At 37.9% G+C, this 18,831-nt stretch overlaps 3 protein-coding genes and 1 pseudogene across 3 annotated transcripts; all 4 read right to left on the bottom strand.

Annotated features, from left to right (window-relative positions):
* Nucleotides 1–1,391: 1,391 nt before the first annotated feature.
* Nucleotides 1,392–2,891, bottom strand: LOC126802427 (uncharacterized). The gene has a single exon (XM_050530055.1). The coding sequence runs from the start codon at nucleotides 2,889–2,891 to the stop codon at nucleotides 1,515–1,517; it is 1,377 nt and encodes a 458-aa protein (XP_050386012.1). The 3' UTR covers nucleotides 1,392–1,514.
* On the bottom strand, nucleotides 2,775–4,582 carry LOC126802428 (disease resistance protein At4g27190-like; annotated as a pseudogene).
* Nucleotides 4,505–12,387, bottom strand: LOC126803616 (putative threonine aspartase). The gene is given in 11 exon segments (XM_050531396.1): nucleotides 4,505–4,718; nucleotides 8,439–8,521; nucleotides 9,169–9,273; nucleotides 9,348–9,471; nucleotides 9,750–9,913; nucleotides 9,994–10,133; nucleotides 10,557–10,686; nucleotides 11,425–11,506; nucleotides 11,707–11,791; nucleotides 11,948–12,068; nucleotides 12,295–12,387. Coding segments are annotated over 11 exon segments (1,203 nt in total). The 3' UTR covers nucleotides 4,505–4,642.
* A 449-nt stretch (nucleotides 12,388–12,836) lies between these two features.
* On the bottom strand, nucleotides 12,837–15,821 carry LOC126801938 (phosphomannomutase). Its single transcript, XM_050529437.1, is given in 12 exon segments — nucleotides 12,837–13,091; nucleotides 13,177–13,228; nucleotides 13,369–13,458; nucleotides 13,639–13,734; nucleotides 13,827–13,926; nucleotides 14,009–14,064; nucleotides 14,178–14,213; nucleotides 14,860–14,936; nucleotides 15,354–15,390; nucleotides 15,393–15,428; nucleotides 15,539–15,583; nucleotides 15,734–15,821. Coding segments are annotated over 12 exon segments (750 nt in total). The 5' UTR covers nucleotides 15,803–15,821; the 3' UTR covers nucleotides 12,837–13,035.
* Between the last annotated feature and the right edge of the window lie 3,010 nt (nucleotides 15,822–18,831).

Below are 18,831 nucleotides of genomic sequence, written 5' to 3'. Positions count from 1 at the left end.
TGACTTCGGTTATGTAGAGACATATCTCTTTGTTTAAGCTGCATCATTACTTTCCATGTAGTCCAAAGTTACTACGTTGATATTTTCAATGATATATAGTTCGATGTCTAACTCATTATCCCACGTCCTCATGTACACTAGTATAATTTCTTTGTAGAGATCTCTATATGGATAAGCTATGTCATTGAGGCGTCTCCTAATGATAATGATAATCCAGAAATTCTCATGAGACGGATGAGTATCTTTTGATCAAAGGATCAAGTTTGTGCCATACTTGCTATCTCCCTTGAGCGGGTTCGAACTAGGTGGCCTCCTACGTTCCTTGAGGAGCCACGGCCTATGAAGCTATGTTGCCATGTTTATGGCGTCGCCGTGCCACCATCCCATGGCGGCGGCGCAATGGCAACTTCTTTCTTGGTTGCCCAATTTTGGGTAGCGCCTTGTCTTCTTACTGAGACATTAACCCTTGAAGATTGTTGTTATATGATCTCGTCACTTTAATTGAGATTTGGGGATCATGATGAGACACAGTGGGGACAAACCACGACAATTCCAAGTCGTTCCACATGAACACCTTTGTTCTTACCTCCTCCTAACGACGGGAAGACTCTCATCAAAGTGACAATCTGTAACTATAACAGAAAATGAGATCACCTCTCAAGATTACTAACATTAGCGAATATAGTTGGAAGTTCATATCCAACACAAATACTTATTCATATGTTAAACTAACCAAATGACCCATCATTGTGCGCTATGGCAGCGTAATATGACACATCTAACTTAGCTTAAAGATTGTAGATCCGCTTCAATCTTGCCGAGCTCAAGTATTGCAAGTGCTAGTCAATTCTCGCACATATTGACTACTTTTTTGTGAAAAAATTCAATGATGGTGGGCATAGTTGAATAAGTAACGGTGCATGCAAAAAATTGAATAACCCTTGATATGAAAGTTTGGAGAGCATGACCAAATATCAAGATTATCAACATAGTCAACTATTGTAAGACTGATCGGGTTGTTATATTGGGATATGAAGCCCATCAAAGATCCAATATATAATATGCTCCAAATCATCGCCACCTACGGAAATTAAACCCGGACTAGGTGTTTTGATTCTATAGCATAAGCAGCATTAAGTAGTGGATAATGATATAACACGTAACCAACACCATAAAATATCTAAGGTGTCCGTAAGTTAATTGAATCAATCCACATAACTCCCATTAAATTCATTGTAAGAATGAAATATTTTCTTATATATCTTTAGCGTAGGAGGGTCTTTCTCCATATTTAGCTAAATAGTAGGCTTTGTAGAACGAGTAATGGCATTGAAGATTGCTAATGAAGCATCATGAATAGGTTGGCGCGTCACACTACTTTTAGTTATGAGTCTTAACAATGATAACATCACAGTGAGGAGGGAGAATTCTAAATTAACTACAAAAAAAGAGGAGGGGTGTGGTTTTGCAGAAAGAGGAGGTCCCCTTTCTTAGGAGCAAAAATTGATTCGAGTTTAACTGAAGTAACGTGTGATAAAGGCATACCTCTCCCATAGAGACAGGTAGTGCTGCTCATCATTGAACTGGACATTTTTCCTACTGTGGAAGTCAGAAGCCGAGGTTGAAGATGAAAACTGGGAGCAGTCCTTCAAATACAAGCATTCCAGTAAAGGACACTCAAAGTCAATAGTAGCACCTCCACTGTACAGCTTAGGAAGTCTCATCAAGGCTAAGTTCTTCAATTTTGGAAAAACAGTCCTCTTCTGGTTCATCGTTTCCTTGTTTGCTTCGATTACTCTTTCCAAAGAAGGGCAAAAGGCAACTTTCAGGTCTTCCAATTGATAAAGATACTGAGCTACCTCATAGGAGAAAAGGCTTCCCACAAAGCTGCATCGTTCAATGGACAAAATTTTAAGTGTTTGGAACATTGCATGTGGAGCAGGACCATTACATATGCTTCGCACTGCATCTAAACCCACAAATGACAAGTCTCTCAGTTTTGATTTTTCTGGCTTGAATCCTTCACATCCAAATACATATTCCATTCCATCAACATCATTACAAATTAGTGTTTCCAGATTTGGCACTCTCTGCAACAATTTTGATGGCAAAAGTATGTTCCCCCAGTTACAACAAGAGTCAACCTCAAGTAACTTCAGACCAAATAGAGAGCCCTGTGGTAAATCACCAAGACACAACTCTTTCATGAAATCTACTCGACTGAGATGCAAGTCTTCCAAGTTCTCAAACACAGGTTTTCTTGGAAACCACGTTGTTGAGTTCTTCCACTCTTTTGAGTTCTCATCACAACCAGTGACAGAGAGATACTTCAGTCTATCTAACCTGCTCTCATGCTCATATTGAACAAAATAATCAATCAACCCCTTGCACTCTATCCACTCTAGCTTCTCTGCCCTGTTTATCACCACGAAGACGAACCAATCCGGTAATGTGCTGAGGGATGTGTCAAGAGTCAAGCATACTGAATTATAACAATATTGAGAGACCACAATTTCGTCGTCTCTTCCAATACAAATATCAAACTGAATCCAATTCGGGTTGAGCTCAACAGTTTTTGGGATACAATTTGAATGGGAGATCCAAACCTTCAAAACTCTTAAACATGGCAAGCTAGTCAACTCATCAAAGCCAGCATTAGTTTCTCCTTCTCCTCCCTCAATTTCACTCCCCCAGTCCCAAAACCCACATTCCATGTACAATTCTTCTAGTTTATGCATTTTCCGAAACAATTTTGATGGAATTGTGACAATTTGTCCGCCTGTCAAATCCAGCATCCTCAGATTGGTCAAATCTCCTATTTCTTTTGGGAGTGCCTCCAAGTTTGATTCTCTCATGCTAAGGATCTCGAGTTTTGTCAATTTTCCGAGCATGGAAATGTCGGTTATGATCTTCAAATCATCTAAATGCAAAACATGGAGGTTGGCTAAAAGACAGAATGATTGAGGTAGTAATAATATGAGTGTTGCTAAGATTTAGGACCCTTAAATCATTGGAACTTTGGAAAAAGGTCTCTGGGAACTTTTCTATATTGCAATTATCTTGTAGTAATAAAACCTGGAGTTTAGGACATACCAACTCTTCTGGTAGTGTGCGGATTTCATTCCCCATTAGTGACACTGCAGAGTAGCCTTCATGTAATTGACGTGGCCAATCCTCTAAACCGCAGCCAGCTTTTACAAAAAACCCATGGCCATCTTCAGATAGTGCAATTTTCATGATCGTATCCCGAACGACATCATGCATTCTTACACATAGTTCTTTGTCACTATCCAAAAGCAAGCTTGAATTCTTAAGGTATGTGACGATCATATGTAGTGTTTCTCTACCTTCTTCGATCGTGTCAGCATCACGAAACACACCTTTTCCGACTGCATACCTGAACAAGTCTTCTATTGGGATATCATAGTCTTCAGGGAACAGGCTACAAACCAAGAAGCATGACTTGCAATCCTCATCTTTCAAGTAATCATAGCTTAGCTTTATACATTGGGATGCATCACCCTTGTCATCAAGGTTGGCAGTTTGAGACTTGTTTAGTCTTTGAGCTGCCTTTTTCCATTCCCTCAGATCTTTATCTCCGAGTGCCCTTGCAACAGCTATCAATGCAATTGGTAGACCACAACATTCTTTAGCTACCTTCCTTGCTACATCCCTGAAAATGGTCGTTTCGAAAGACCTTGCATTTCTCATAAATAAAGTCCAAGAATCCTCTTCCGAGAGGACATTGAGGATGATCTTTTCTTGGCAGTCCATGGCATGACAAACATTCTGTATCCTTGTTGTCAGTAGGACTTTGAAATTGCACTTGTGAAGTTCCTTGTAGCTGGGAATCCCTATGCTTGACAATTCTATTCTCTCCCAAATGTCATCCAAGATTATAAGAATTTTGTTTTTCCTCATTATCTCTTTGTTCAATCTAGAGGCTCTTCCACTTTGTGACTTCCCTTGTAAATCGATCCCCAGCAGCTCTGCCAATGTTTGCTGAATTTCTGTCAAGTCAGGGCTCTGGATCACCCACATGTTTGACCATGGTGGTCTTCCCAACCCCTCCCATTCCATACACCCCGACAGTTGAGACCTGGTCATCCTTTAGTGCTTTCATAACCTTGTCCATGGCTTCCATTGTTGCTTCAAATGCTTCAAAATCTCCAATGTTGATTTCAACTGGTTGTACTATAGTGCACACAAAGTCCACAATGGCATCGGCAAGTTCTCTTTCAGTCCTACAAGGAAATATAATGGTCAAATATCCATCAGGAAATCTAATGATAAATTCAAAAGATGCAATATGAACTCTTGCTACTGAACATTGTTTGTTGATGCTTACCTATAATTCTGTGTATGCCACCCAGAAAAATTTGCCACTTTTGCTAAAGCATCTCTCCACTGCTGCATCTTCTCAGATTCGTGTCGGTTAGAGTTTCTATGCTTAGTGAAAGCTTCGTCGAAACTTTTTTTTGATATCGAATGTCAGTAGGTTCAACATGATAAAAAAGTGGAAGAATTCTGTTTTCCTCCTTCATGCATTCACAAATCTTTACAAGTTCCTCCAAACACCAAGTAGAAGAAGCATAGTTCTGGGAGAAAACAACAATCGCAAACCTTGATTCTTCTATTGCTGCTAAGAGAGTCGGGGAAATCGGAGCCCCTGCTTGAAGGTCTTGGTCATCCATGAATGTTTTGATTCCTCTTTTGTTCTGCAAACGATCAAATAATTCAAATGTAATACCCTTCCGAGTATCTACACCCCTGAAACTCAAAAACACATCATACTTCCAACAACGAGACCATGAAGGAAGTGATGCAGCAGAGGCTGTGTTGGAGCTTGAGGCCATTGAAAGCCGCAGAAAGTGAAATCAAGGTCTTAAGAACAAGCAAGTGGGAAATAATTTGAAGGAAAGCAGCAGGCCAGCAAGAATAGCTGAATAACAAGAAACAGGTAGAACATATTTAGACTTTGAAGAAGGGAATCAGTGGAACATATTTCTTTTTGAAGAAGGGAATTAATGGAACATAGAGGAGGATAGACTTTGATTTGTTCAGCAAATATTTAGATGGAAAATTGTTTCCGTTGACCAGTCAGCCGTTGACCTAAGAGCACTGGCTTTCTGGATAAGGATCCTGAATTGGATAATCTCATCGCATTATGCATACATGATCCCTGAAATAGGGGCTGTATTGAGTAGAGCTGCCATTAGCCGCTAAGTTAAAAGTCTAAAATTGAGGTAGATCTTATTTCTCAACTTCCAAATCAAACAAGTTTTGAGTTTTTGATATACCAAAGAGAGAAAGAGATTCATAAATTTAGCCTTCACGGATGGTAATCAAAAAGTGAGTTCTGAAATTGATGGATTAATGTGATCTGTGAAAGGAAACAGTTGGTGATTTTGTAATAACCCGATTTTTCGGGACGAGTTAATCGACTATTTCTAAAGTTATAACTTTTCGAAAATATTAAATCGTGTTCGTTCCATTTTGTAACGTCGGGAATCGAAAACGAAAACGTTATCGGAACGCTTAATTTGAAAAACGTTACGTATCCGTAACAAATATATCGACTTTTATTCCGTCGATCTTTGGTGAAAACTTTCTTCACGAAAGTTGTAGAGCTCGTCGATACGAGTTCGTGGACATGTGACGCGTTCTAATCGGACGATGCACGTAAAAGTTATTAATGTTAGAAGTTGTTTCCGATTTTGGAAACTAGTATAAATAGCTAATTATAGGAGTTAAGGTTTCCATTTCTGGAAACCCATACCCGCGCCTCCCTCTCCCTTTTTCTCTTCTCTCTCTCCCCGAAAACCTCTCCCTCTCCTCTCAGAAATTCCTCCAACCGATCCGGCGAACTCCGACCTCCGTGACTCTCACCGCCGATCCAGGGAGTGTCGCGCGACCCTCCGCAGGCGACCCCTAGGTTGACGCACCTCCTCGCGCCGTCGCGAGCCTTCGCGCTTCAACCCGAGGCTGCACTCCGTCGCCACAGTCGATCTCCGCCTCCAGCGACCTCCGGTGGTGCCCTAGCTCGTCGAGGTAAGGGTTTTGCATGATTGATCGATTTGTGTGGTTGTTTTGTTGATTTGTGAAGTGTTGTTGTGGATCGGAAGGGGAAGGAGCGAAGAGAGAGGGGGGGGGGAGACACCGTCGCGATGAGTGGCGCGTGTGGGGGTGTGAAGTAGGCTAGGGGCGGCGTGAGGCCGTGGGGAAGTAGAGAAGGAAGAGAGAAGAAGTTTGGTGGTGGCGGTGGCGTGATACGCGTCGTGGTTAGCCTCGGCGCGTGGGCCCCACGCGCGGCCTGCCGGAGGTGGCGCGTGCACCCCACGCGCCGCCACGTGCGGCGGCGCGTGAACAGTGATTCCGAGAAGGGTATTTTGGTAATTTACTGTGTACGGTAAATGTAAATGTAATTTTTATTTACGTACGGTAAATGTAATTAAATTTTACCTACGGTGAATGTAAATATAAATTACTTTCAGTAAATGTAAAAAGTAATTTGTAAAAGGGTAATTTAGTAAATTTTATTTACTGAGATTGTATTTACATTTAAACAGTACGTATACATACAGAAATACGTATATAATATTTATACGTACAGAAATGCGTATATAATATTTATACGTACAGAAATACGTATATAATATTTATTTGTACAGTAACCGTGAATAGTAACAGTGAACAGTAATACTGAACAGTAACTTCGTAAAACCGAAAATTGCTGAACAGTAACCGATTATTACTGTTTCGGCATTTAAAGGTTTACGAAACGATCCTAAATTCTTTTCTTATATTTTCAAGGTGATCGATAAATCAAGGAAAAGAATTATCTTCGGGAATTGTGGAATTACGCTCAAGTCAATAAGGTGAGTAAAATCTCACGTATTTACGAATCTACCCTCGCGGTGATTCAATATTTTGCAAGGGTATTTAATAATGAATTACGAACATGTATACAATATAGTGGACTACATATATACTGTATAAATGGTAATAAGTATATATATATATAGTTCATTATGTTATGTACTGTTATTAATTCATTAGAAACGGTCATTTCAATGACGAGAAATTGTGTATTGAGCATGTGTTTGTGAAATATGACATGTATATGATATAGTAAACTATATATATATATTGTATAAATGGTAAATAAGTACGAATATATATAGTTTCCTATATAATATACTGTTATGAGTTTTATTGCGATTATATCGAGCATAATTTTGAAACGTACAATATGATGTGTGATTATTGTACGTGAGTTTAACATTGAGTTTATTAAAAAGTTAATTTGTCTTTGGACGTGATTTAGTACAATATGATGTGAGATTATTGTACATGTTTGGCAAGTCGGAACCTAGCCTTGGCCGGGCGAAAGTTACGATACAGTTAGAGCTCTAGTCTGTCAGCCATAGTACTTCATGTGAGGTAACGGGTGGTTATCTACTCATGAGTACTCAGATTGTTTTGGATGTTGGGTAGCGGGTGGTTACCCAATATCAGCGTAATACTGCATGTGAGGTAACGGGTGGTTATCTGCTCATGGGTACTCAGATTGTTTTGGATGTTGGGTAGCGGGTGGCTATCCAATATCAGCGGTGTATTACGAGAGGGGTAACAGATGTGTACCAGCGTTCTTGGTACCCGTATTATAAATGCATTTGGGTAACCAGAAGGGTTACTTAATTTCTCATGAGCGTTTTATTTTCATATTTCTTTGGGACAACCTGATGGGCCGTCCATTGACTCATGAGGGCATTTATATTTGTTGATTGTGATTTTTCGTATATATTGATATGCGAACTGTATTGTCATTTTACTCATACGAGCTATAAGCTTACCGGGTTTGTGTTTACAATCCCGGTGCACCAATTCAATGGTGTAGGGGATAAATCCGCAGGTGTTGATTAGTGGAGATTGAGGGATGACTCCGGAGACTCGAAGTCGTTCGTACCCTGCTTGTGGTGAAGTTTCTCGTGTGGATTGGTGTGTGAGATTAGTGTGGTTTATTTGCGAGTTTTGTGAGAGATGGTGAGGATTATTACAGATCCATCTTATGTAATGTTAAATTATAAATTTGGTTCGTAATAATCGGTTTGACTGAGTTGTATTTGGAACTCAGAGATGATCCGCTGTGCACGTTAAATGATTTCATTTTCATTGAGATTGTTTTTGGTGTTCTAACGACTTTGAGATTTTGAGTTTTTAGGCTCGAAATTTTGGGGTCGTTACAGATTTAACTCGAGGAACATGTGGTGAAACAAGTTTTCCTCGAGCTTTTTCCACGCATGGTAGAATTAAAAGGAATAAAGGATGCAGATGCCCTTGAACACAAACTTTAGGTAAAAACCTAGTCATCAACCGGAGACAGATGACTTGACCTCCAAACATGGTATTTACACCAGGATTGCAGTCATAGCTACCTTTTAGCAGAAAGATCAATTCGTGCTTCAAAATGGTCTACTCCAGTATTGCGTTGTAATTTTGTACTCCTTAGGATTGAAACCTGATATGAAGATGTTTTACATTATGATATCAAACAGGAAAGTTGGATAAAAAAACATATCTTATCTTAATACATGCATAATGATAGGCATTATAATCAAACAATATTGATGTTTCAAGCCATTGCTACCAAACACATTTACTTAAAAAACACATGCCAATCTACTTCCAATTATAATGAAAAAAATACCATTCTACACAAACAATTGGTGTCAAGGACGCAAAGATCTAGGCAAAATTGCACGTCATGGACTGGACGCATCATGTCAGGGTCATTAGCAATACATACATATTTTAGTTGATGTTTTTCATTACATATTTTAGTTGATTTTAACTATAATAGAAGGTTCTTATAATCTCAATAAAACTTTTTTATCAGTGTAATACCCTTGTATTTTAGTATGTGTAACATTTATAGATGGTAATGACATCAACGATTGATCTACTGGTGTCTCTGATTCAGATCCTCAGTTGCCAACTTAGTAAACATCCTATAATACATTTTGCACCGGATATCGGGAAGGACTTTTCTCTTATTAAGATGAGGTTGTTGTGAAAGAACAACACAAGAATAATGGAGTATAAACACACAATAAGAGCTTTTGAGTTCAAAACATGAAAATTAATAAATGGAAAGGACTGACATACCTTGGGTCGCTCCATAGAGCTTCCAAAAAATCGTATAGCAAAGGATAAGGTAGAGTAAGCAGCTGCAATCTCAACAGCTTTTAACTTTGGAGAACTTCCTGAAACCTAAAAAAACTTATTAACTTTATGAAGCCAGCACCCAAAAAAAAAAAGAAGGGGGGTTCAAGCTTGGAACTCACCAGTACAGGAGCATCAGCTTGCACAACTAGACATCCGCCACTTCTATCAGTACAATTCTGATTACTTTCTTGAACAACAAAGCGTAAAACTTTCATGCAAGCAGAGGCTGGACCTGCCTGTGAACTAAACAATGAATATCACTGTCAGGTTGACATAATTGATCTTTATGCAGACAAAAATTGGCATAGCATATGAACAGAGCAATTGATTGAAAGGGAGGTCTTCAGATTTAATGTTTAACAGTACCAACTAATGATCAATTCATGTTTTGGAACTTCAATATGCATGAAAGCAGGAATTGAAGTCTTCTTGGTGCATGTATCTATGTATGAGGCTATCTTCATTTATAAAATTCAAGTCAAGGAAACACACACTGAAAAATTTATATAGGTCTAACATACAGTGATAAAGAGACACAGCACTCTCGAGCTGCAAATCCTTTCATCAGAGATTTACCAGCCCCACTTACACAACAGCCAACTATACATGGAACCCCAAATAGACCTTTGGAGGATGCCCAACAGCCTGAACCATGCATTGCTGCTAATCCCACACGCCCACCAACCTGTATATAAATACAAGCAGCTGTGTAGATTATTAGTCATTAGGAACAAAGGAAGGAAATATTTTCGTACAAAAAGTCACCTTTAATGCAATGCCTCCACTTGAGGCTCCAGATGCAATTGGACCATTAGCGTCCACACAAATAACCCCAACTGTGTCCATGATGCAATCCTCCTCTGCTCCATATTTCTTTAAGGAATCACATAAATGAGCTTCTAATTCTGAAACATAGATGCAACATCATATAAAACTAGCATCTTATCACAAGAATGAATAACCAATTATATATTTACTAGAGAAATAACGGGTCCAAAACTTTGTTGCTAAGCTGGATTACATCAGACTGTGCGCAGGGCAAAGCAAGAAGAGAAATATAAAGCTCCTTCTGGAACATATTTTGATATAAACTGGAATTACAGTACGTCATGACAATTGTTTTCAATTTGGAAATGATTGGTAAGTTACTTTTGGAACCCTGGTTTAAAACATCTCTTACATATTATGGTACAGTAAGGTCACAATAACAGTCATGATGGAACTCATTGATGTGTCAACATGATATGTAAATGAAAGAAGATGAGCTGTAAATAATTTGAAAAAAGAAATAGCTGGTTATTTTTTAGAGAAAAAAAGTGATTAGGTACCTGGAATTCCAGAAGCCTCTTGAGGACTACAACGAAATTTAACAGCAGAAGTTTATGTCCTTTCTTTAGCATCATCTACCATTGCTTTGTACTTTTTCCAATGTGCTTTTGCCCTTTCGGTCACCAGCCACTGTTTTGGGACATAAAAGTTATTATTATTTTTTTTAAGAAACAACTTTTTATCAAAACAAAAGGCAATAAACAACAAGGAAAATCCGCTTTGAAAATAAAGGGACCACATAGAACAGAGTTTAGCAGCACATCTGATAATGCTAACCCAAGGATTAGGCTATCAGGGCTTAAACTACAACTGCTTGCCAATTAAGAATGATAGAAGAAAGACTATAATCCCTAAAGTCCTTAGTTGTCAAGCCCAAAGTGATGCCCAGAACTTAACTCTCTCCCACAGGTCTTCCTTCTCTACCCCATCATATGATTCAAACCACCTTTTATTTCCTTCCATCCAAACCACCCACACTACTGCCAGCACCCCACAACCCCAAAGGATTCTGGCCTTTCTCCCTTTACCAAAAGCTGAAGAGTTTTCTTTTAGCAATTCACTCTTCTCTAGTAGAGTTATTCAGTGATTCCAGTCCACTCTTGCCTCCCTATATAACTTCTTCCATAAAATGTTAACCACCTCACAGTGCATAAAGACATGATCCACACTTTCCCCTTGGACTTTACACAAAATGCACCAGTGAGGAGAAAAGTGCAACATCCTGGTCTCAGAAGTTAATTAATCGATTCTAAGAAAGAAATTCATGGTAGAAGTAGCCTTAGAATTTTAAATACAGCACATACAATGACATTAGTGATTTCTGAACAATTGGTTGACAATCGTATAAGACTAAGTAGAAGAAATTACCTCATCAGCAGCTGATGTGCTTACTGACAAAGCAATGCCCTTGGACTTCGCCCATATGTGGGCACCTTCACCAACCAGGAAGCTACATATCAAACTGCTTGATCAGTAAACTAAGTAAAAGAACATGATGGACAATGAAAAAGAAACAAAGCGGAATAGCAACGAAAGAATCTACTAAAATCTACAGATATGTGAGGAACAAAAATAAAAGATACTATTGAAGCAAAAGATATAATTAGAATAAGAATGCTACAGTTATCTGAGCAGGAGACAGAATAGTACATGGGAGGTATTCGGCCCAACTGGGAGGAACCCAGCATTTGCTCCTTGGCCAGTAAAGCAGCAACCTTGATGGGGTTTTTGACACCTGGTATACATCAAAAGCAAGAAACATTCAGTAATGGGAAACTGCATAGTACAAATCAGTCCTAACACATTAACAACTAAAGATAACCAGCAGTCTCCAGATAAACAATATCGTGGCATCATTACTAAATCATGTAATAAACAGTTGGGAGAAAACCTGGCAATGCTCCAACAGCCCCAAATGCTCCAGAGTTCGCATCCATAATACTGGCATCACATTCTACACGCCCATCTTCTGTCAAATTAGACCCTCTGCCTGCGTTCGTGACTGGATCATCCTACAAGAAAGCAGTTTCATTCAAAAACAGAAGCAACCTATCAACAACTTCCCAACAATACCAACAACAAATGAAAAAAAAAAACCGATCTTGCTTTTGTAATCCGGCCTAATTATGAACACACAATCATATCATTAGAGCTAAAGCCAAACCACAGTGGTAAATTCTTGCAAGGCTTCTGAATCCCACATTGACTACTTGCATACATATAACAATATAAACATACCTCCCAACACTTAGCCGCAGTCACAGCATCTATGCACCTACCAGAGTCCTGAAGCAAACCAAGAACATAAAAACAGTTAAAGACAAAGCCCATTTCGGAATTTGATCAAAAGGGTTTCAAAGAGAAAGGTTTTTTCTTTGTTGTAAATCGGCTCTGCAAATATTGACAAAGACTCAATAAGGTCGTTTTTTTATGTCAAAAGTGAAATTATAGAAAAAAAGAATTATTATTTCTATGCAATTATTTCCTTCATTTGGCAACTTCTTCAGTTCAGAGAGACACCATAATAACTTTTAACCCTTTGAAGTTTGAAGTATCTCCACCATTTTACCTCCCTGCCCACATTACCCTCACAAAAAGAACCACGAATTTTGGTTGTAAATTTGTACTGCAATGATAAGTTAATCCACTAATTGACAATGTCTGGAGTTAATTGACTTGTGACCTGATATTGTCATGATCACACAAATCGCTCAATTGAGTGAAAATAATTCTATGTAGCCATGTAGGGCACTAGGCAACAAGCCTCTGCAATGTCGATGCAGAGAAGAGGAAGGAAATTGCTTTTTAGATTGACATATAGAAACAAATGGTACAAGATACAGTGCAGACATAACATCTTGTGTCTAAATACTACAAATTTCCAACTTCTGCTCAACATTGTCTCGTAATATATAGAGTTACATATGGCATACAAATTTTGCTTATTGTTAAAAAACTGGGATTCATTTGAGATTGGTTTCAGGAACTGAAGAAGAGAGCTTCACACTGCTCGACTGTATCTTCAGGTCTGGTAACTGCAAAAGGGTAGAGCATTACTATTATAGTATAATCAATGAGGAGACGGCTGTAAGTAGCCGGAACTTGAGATGTAGACTTTACCTGTATGACCCACGGTTCGTTCGGATTCATAAATTTCGTGGTCATTTCCTCCCTGAAGAAATTTAAATCTCAAGTCTTAGCGCCCAAACAAATGAAGGTTAATATGTAAATAAAACATGAGGAGCCAACATGCTGTCAAAATGGAAACTGCAACTGTGGTGGAGGGTAAGATTATAAGAAGTAAGGACTGACCTTGTAAGTTTTATCACCAAAGAAATGGATTTCTTGAAATTCTTCTAGGTATCTCAAGCAGTATGTCTTGTCCCAACCTTGAGGAAAAACCTGTAGGAATCATTGTTAACCATACAAATTCAGTTACAACAAAAACCCATACCACCTGTTACTCTTTACAAAGCCATTATAAGGCTCTTGCTGAGGAAAAATGAACAAGCAATTAGCTTAACACTTATCCCAAGATTCATCGAAGCATATGACATATTAAGAATATCAACTGTCACTTACATCAAAGCTTATCTGTCCTCCAATGGAAAATGTCAGGTTAAAGTGGGCAAACTTCTCACGAAGGATAGAAACCATTTTTGGGCGTATATTATGAATCTGTAAATCCATATGGTGATTAATATATGTGATGATTCATAACGGATTAAACAAACTAACAGATTAATAATTTGGTTACATTAGTATTTAACCTTGTCATATCTTTCAAATTCATCTCTTTCCTCTTGGCTACAGTTTCGCCCAATTGGTGATACATTGATCATCCCACTTCGGAACTCAATAAATGTACCCCTACAGTTTCAGTTAAGAATGAGAGTATAAGTTTCACCACTACAAAGGTTAAACATCAGCAAAGGTTCCCTACTCCACTAACCTCTTTATCGGTATGTCCAAATCAGCAATATAGTGAAGTGCAAAATTGATGAATTCCTGCACAAGGGTAAACAAATCTATTTCAAAACAAAGGCCCAGGTTTCGTTAGGTCTCATGTAAGTACAGAAGGCCAAAAGCCAATAGTCCAATACAACCAATGGAGGATATACCTTCAGCTTATCATCTCCAAGATGTGTCTTCAAGCTCTACAATTGAAAAACGCAAAACGGATCAATCTGGTATTTATCAACACATGCAGGACATGGAAAAAGAATAAAGCACTGTTGTGGATCCTATCATAGACCAATAGTCAATAGTGAGCATCTAAATCTTGTTAAAAGCTTTACAGTATGGGAAAATGAAGAATCTCAGACAAATAAAAACAAAATTAAAGCGGAATCTGGAAAAGTAAAACAATTGATGGGCCATAAAGAAACTACTGGCTACAGGCTACAGCATATGATTACCTCAATCTAATAGACTACCTGACCTTCAATTGGCCACGATATCTCCTCATAAAATAAACTAGGAGGATTCATATAATAAGACTGGCACATCAATATATTTATCTTTGCTTGAGGCATGTCCACATTCTTCTTGTCGTTCTTTCAGAAAAAAAGGGTAATTGTGTCAACATTACATACTTTGCTCATATATAGGGTATAAGATCAGTAGATTTTTTTTCCTTCCGGTCTCAGTCGTACATTTATCTAGCAAAGGATCATGACTTACAATCAAACCATCTTTTTGGCACTATGATGCTTATGAATAACGATCTAAATATCACTAAAACAGCAGATGCCTTTGAATATAACAACTCATCTCTATTATCACAAGCAAGTTTTGAAATACCTGTTTGCCAATGAGCTTCCCATTTTTGTGAGCCAGAAGACCATTCTCAGAAAATACATAATCGTGGTCATCAAGAACTGCAAAGATGAAAGTAGAGTTAATAGAGAGTAAACTGATCTTTGAAGCGACTGAAAAGACAAATACTTATATAGTCCGAATATCCCTCAGATCTAATATCATAAGATGTTTAAAAGTAACAAGAAATAGAAAAGACCACCGACTCATAGCAACAATTGTTAAGCCAATTCTAGATGGAACAAACAAAGATATAATTTTTGCATGGATCTTTAGGTTTGGGACAGAATGCAGGAACCATTGAGACTTTTAGACAGTCGAGATCCAGTAAAAAATAATATCAGAATTTTAAAAATCAGCAAGGATTTTATATTTATTGTTGGCTCCTAATAAAGTTTGAAATCAGTGCTCCATTACACATGATTATAGCATACTTCATCTGGAGTTGTTGGTTACATTAAAAATGAAGAATTATATACTCGCCTTTCCAAGCTGCTCTGTTATCTTAAGTTCTTAACAAGGTCGGATCCTCCCACAATTCCCACTGCAACAACCTGAAAATCGAACAAGGACATGATCATCCACTTAAACACTCACCACCCAATCCCTTACAGAAAAAGAGCCCTGAATATGTTGTAAATTGCCAGACGCATAAGTTATGTACCTTCCTGAGTTGACGCATGAATCCTAACATTTCCGGAGTAACATCCTAGCATTCCCATGAAATGTATTGGATTAGATAAATAATCAATTGCATGTTTTTTTCGATCTTGTACATATTGATTAGTAAATTGTTGTGTAAGATCCTATTGAAATACAATAGAGATCCGAAGGAAACAAGGAGCCAGAGATACTATACCTTCCTGGGGGCAGTGAGAGTCCCATCAACATCAAACAAGGCAATCACTCCATGCTTCAGACCAGCCATTTACACTTTGCTACTTTTCCTGCACACCAAATTCACAATTAACACGATGGCACATCTTAAAGTTCAGATCTTTGCATCAAAGACTTTAGCATCAGTACTTGCAAGCTTGTCCAAAATGGACCCTTTGGATTCAAAGCTAGAATTCCACTCTAGAATACTAAAATAGGCAATCATCAATATCAGCTAGGGGTGGGCACGGGACGGGATGGGACGGGACGGGGCTCATCCCACGTCCCGTCCCACTCTTTTGAATCGGGACGAGACGAGGGTTTTTAAGGATGCATCTCACTCGGGATTAATCCCGGTTTGGACGGGACGAGATCGGGACGTGACGGGACAAATCCCACATTCCTATTAAATTAAATAAAAACCTATATTTTTATTTTTTTTCATAACAAAATAACATTCAATAATGAAATTTTAACAAAAAAAATGCATATTATGTTCAAAATATTATAATTTACCATTATTATTTGAATTAATATAATTTTGGAGTTATTAAGAACATAAATTAGTTTCATTTTGATACAAATATATAAGAATTTTTAAGTTTTCATTAAAGGTGGGACGGGTACGAAGTGGGATAGAAAATAAAAATTATTCGTCTCACGTCCCGTCCCACTATTATGAAGCGGGACGGGATCGGGACGGGACGACCATTTTTATACCTCCGTCCCGTCCCTATGAATTTCGGGACGGGATCGAGACGGGATCGGAATTTCCGTTTTTTATGCCCACCCCTAATATCAGCAAACATGAAATGAGCAATCACCCAGATGATGAAAACCAATAATTTAAGCATTACAAACCCAAACCCAATAAGTTTTCACTCTTAAGATTACAATGTTTTGACACTGCATTACACTTAAACCCATCAAGTATTGAAACCAAAGAACCCAACTTTATGTCAAACACAACAAGATAAACACAGAAAAGATTGAAACTTTATGATTCAGAGTGGACGAGATTCGAGATATTAAGGATTTAGGGATCACCTTGTAATGGGGTCAATGCCGAAAGAGAGGAGGAGTGTGAAGCAGAGATCTTTTTGCAGTGCCCTGTGCCCAGAACTAGTTGTGTTATATATGGAGGAGGATCATGCAGTAACCCAATTGAACTGAGTGAACGAAGCGAGCCAGTGATTGATGGACACGTGTTGTTTGAAGGAGAATGAAGCTTCCCTCTTCTTTTTTGAGATGGGTAACTTGAGAGTTGAGGTAGACTGGTAAAAGGGTGTGTATTATTTCAGATCTAAGCAAAGCAGCAGCAGAGAAGAGATTAAAGAGAATATGCTGTAGAATCTGACATGGAAAATTATTACAATGTAACATTATTATTATTATTTTTCCATTTTGTTCTATAATTTATAGTAAGAAACTTGATCAGCAAATTTTAAATGCTACTGGTCCATCTCTTTAGTTTAACCCAAATGCATGAATCATGGTGTGCGTGGCTGCATGCCTAATTGTTAGGTTAATATTAACCTAGTAATGTTTGCCTTATTCTTATTCTTTTGCTTTATATTTTTGTATATTTATTTATTTCTTTTTACGTTTCCTACTCATGCTAGGAAAATGTGCAAATGATCGGAAACACGTCAAGAAGAGTGGATTTAGCGCACATTAATTGTTAGGTTAATATTAACCTAGTAATGTTTGCCTTATTCTTATTCTTTTGCTTTATATTTTTGTATATTTATTTATTTCTTTTTACGTTTCCTACTCATGCTAGGAAAATGTGCAAATGATCGGAAACACGTCAAGAAGAGTGGATTTAGCGCACATTATGGATTCGGGTGAAAGTTTCAAGCCAAAAAGAGCAAATGTGGAGATTTCATAAGAAAAGAAAAGTCAACGCCGGAAAATGCCGGTTAAACTCCGGCGATGAGAAGGTGGTTGCCGGAAATGGTGATGATTAAAGTCAATAAGTCAATGAAGCATATTGGTGAATTATGAATTGTAAATTTTAATTTACAATTTAAATTCAAAATAGAAGAAGACAAATGAAGGAGACAATTTCAAGAACAAGATCCTCAATTTGTGCTTCATGAATTGTGGATTTAAATTTACAATAGAAGAAGACAAATGAATGGGACCATTTAAAGAACAAGATCCACAATTTGTGCTTCTACATTTGTCTACCATATCTAACCATTCATCCCCTTACATCTCCACCATTCATTTGTGACCTTAAGGCCTTTAAATACCCTCATTCTTCACAAATTCGTGCATTCTCCTTCACCACACTAAAACTCCATCAAAACTTCATATTTTCCATAGTTTTAACATAGTTTTCTTAAGCATAAGTCATAGATATCAAGTTGTGCAAAAAAAAGTGTAAAGTGTCTTGAGTTTTCACCAAAAACTAAAGATCATTTACACTCTTGATCAATCACAAACTTGTTTCATAGATTTGGGTCACTTCACTCTCTTATCCTCTACTCATACTCTTTCTCAACCCTTGTTCTTTGTTTCTAGATTGTGTGGATAAAGTATGGTGTTCATGGAGTTCTTCTTTTGTTAGAACCCATTAATACCATACTTAGAATCATTTTCTTTCTTATTACATCTTTGTGGGTAGTAAACCTTTAGAGGTACGGTTTGGTATCATTTATACCAAACCCTTGGTAATCTCTTCTCTCTTTACTCTACTTCTCTTTTGATGTATTTAATTTTCAAGGGTTGTTGTATTTAATGGGTTGTGAGTAGTTGGATTTGAGGCTAGGCTAGCCCTAGCCAAACTCATGTGCTAATGAATTCATTTTACTTTTAATTGATGTTGATGCATGTTGAATCTATGGGCTTCTACACTTAAAATGTTTACTAAATGTGTTACTAGTTTTGTCACCTAGAAACATGTTTAGATAATTAATGAATCAGAACTTGAACTTGACAACTTCTTGAATCCGTGAGCATGGGTAGCCTTTAGGTGATGGCTTAGTGTTTCTTATGGGAAATATTAAGTTGCTTGAATTTCTTACCATGAACTTAATGCTTGTGCCATGAGTGTAATTACTCTAAGGGGGTGTT

This window comes from Argentina anserina, chromosome 7 (assembly GCF_933775445.1).
Source record: "Argentina anserina chromosome 7, drPotAnse1.1, whole genome shotgun sequence".
In the NCBI taxonomy this organism is placed as follows: domain Eukaryota; kingdom Viridiplantae; phylum Streptophyta; class Magnoliopsida; order Rosales; family Rosaceae; genus Argentina; species Argentina anserina.
Note: the sequence above shows the minus strand (reverse complement) of the source record. Positions and strands in the feature narration are given on the sequence as shown.

What these genes read in the sequence shown, in the direction of transcription:
- LOC126802427 (XM_050530055.1), bottom strand. Translation starts at nt 2,891, where the DNA reads ATGCTCGGAAAATTGACAAAACTCGAGATCCTTAGCATGAGAGAATCA.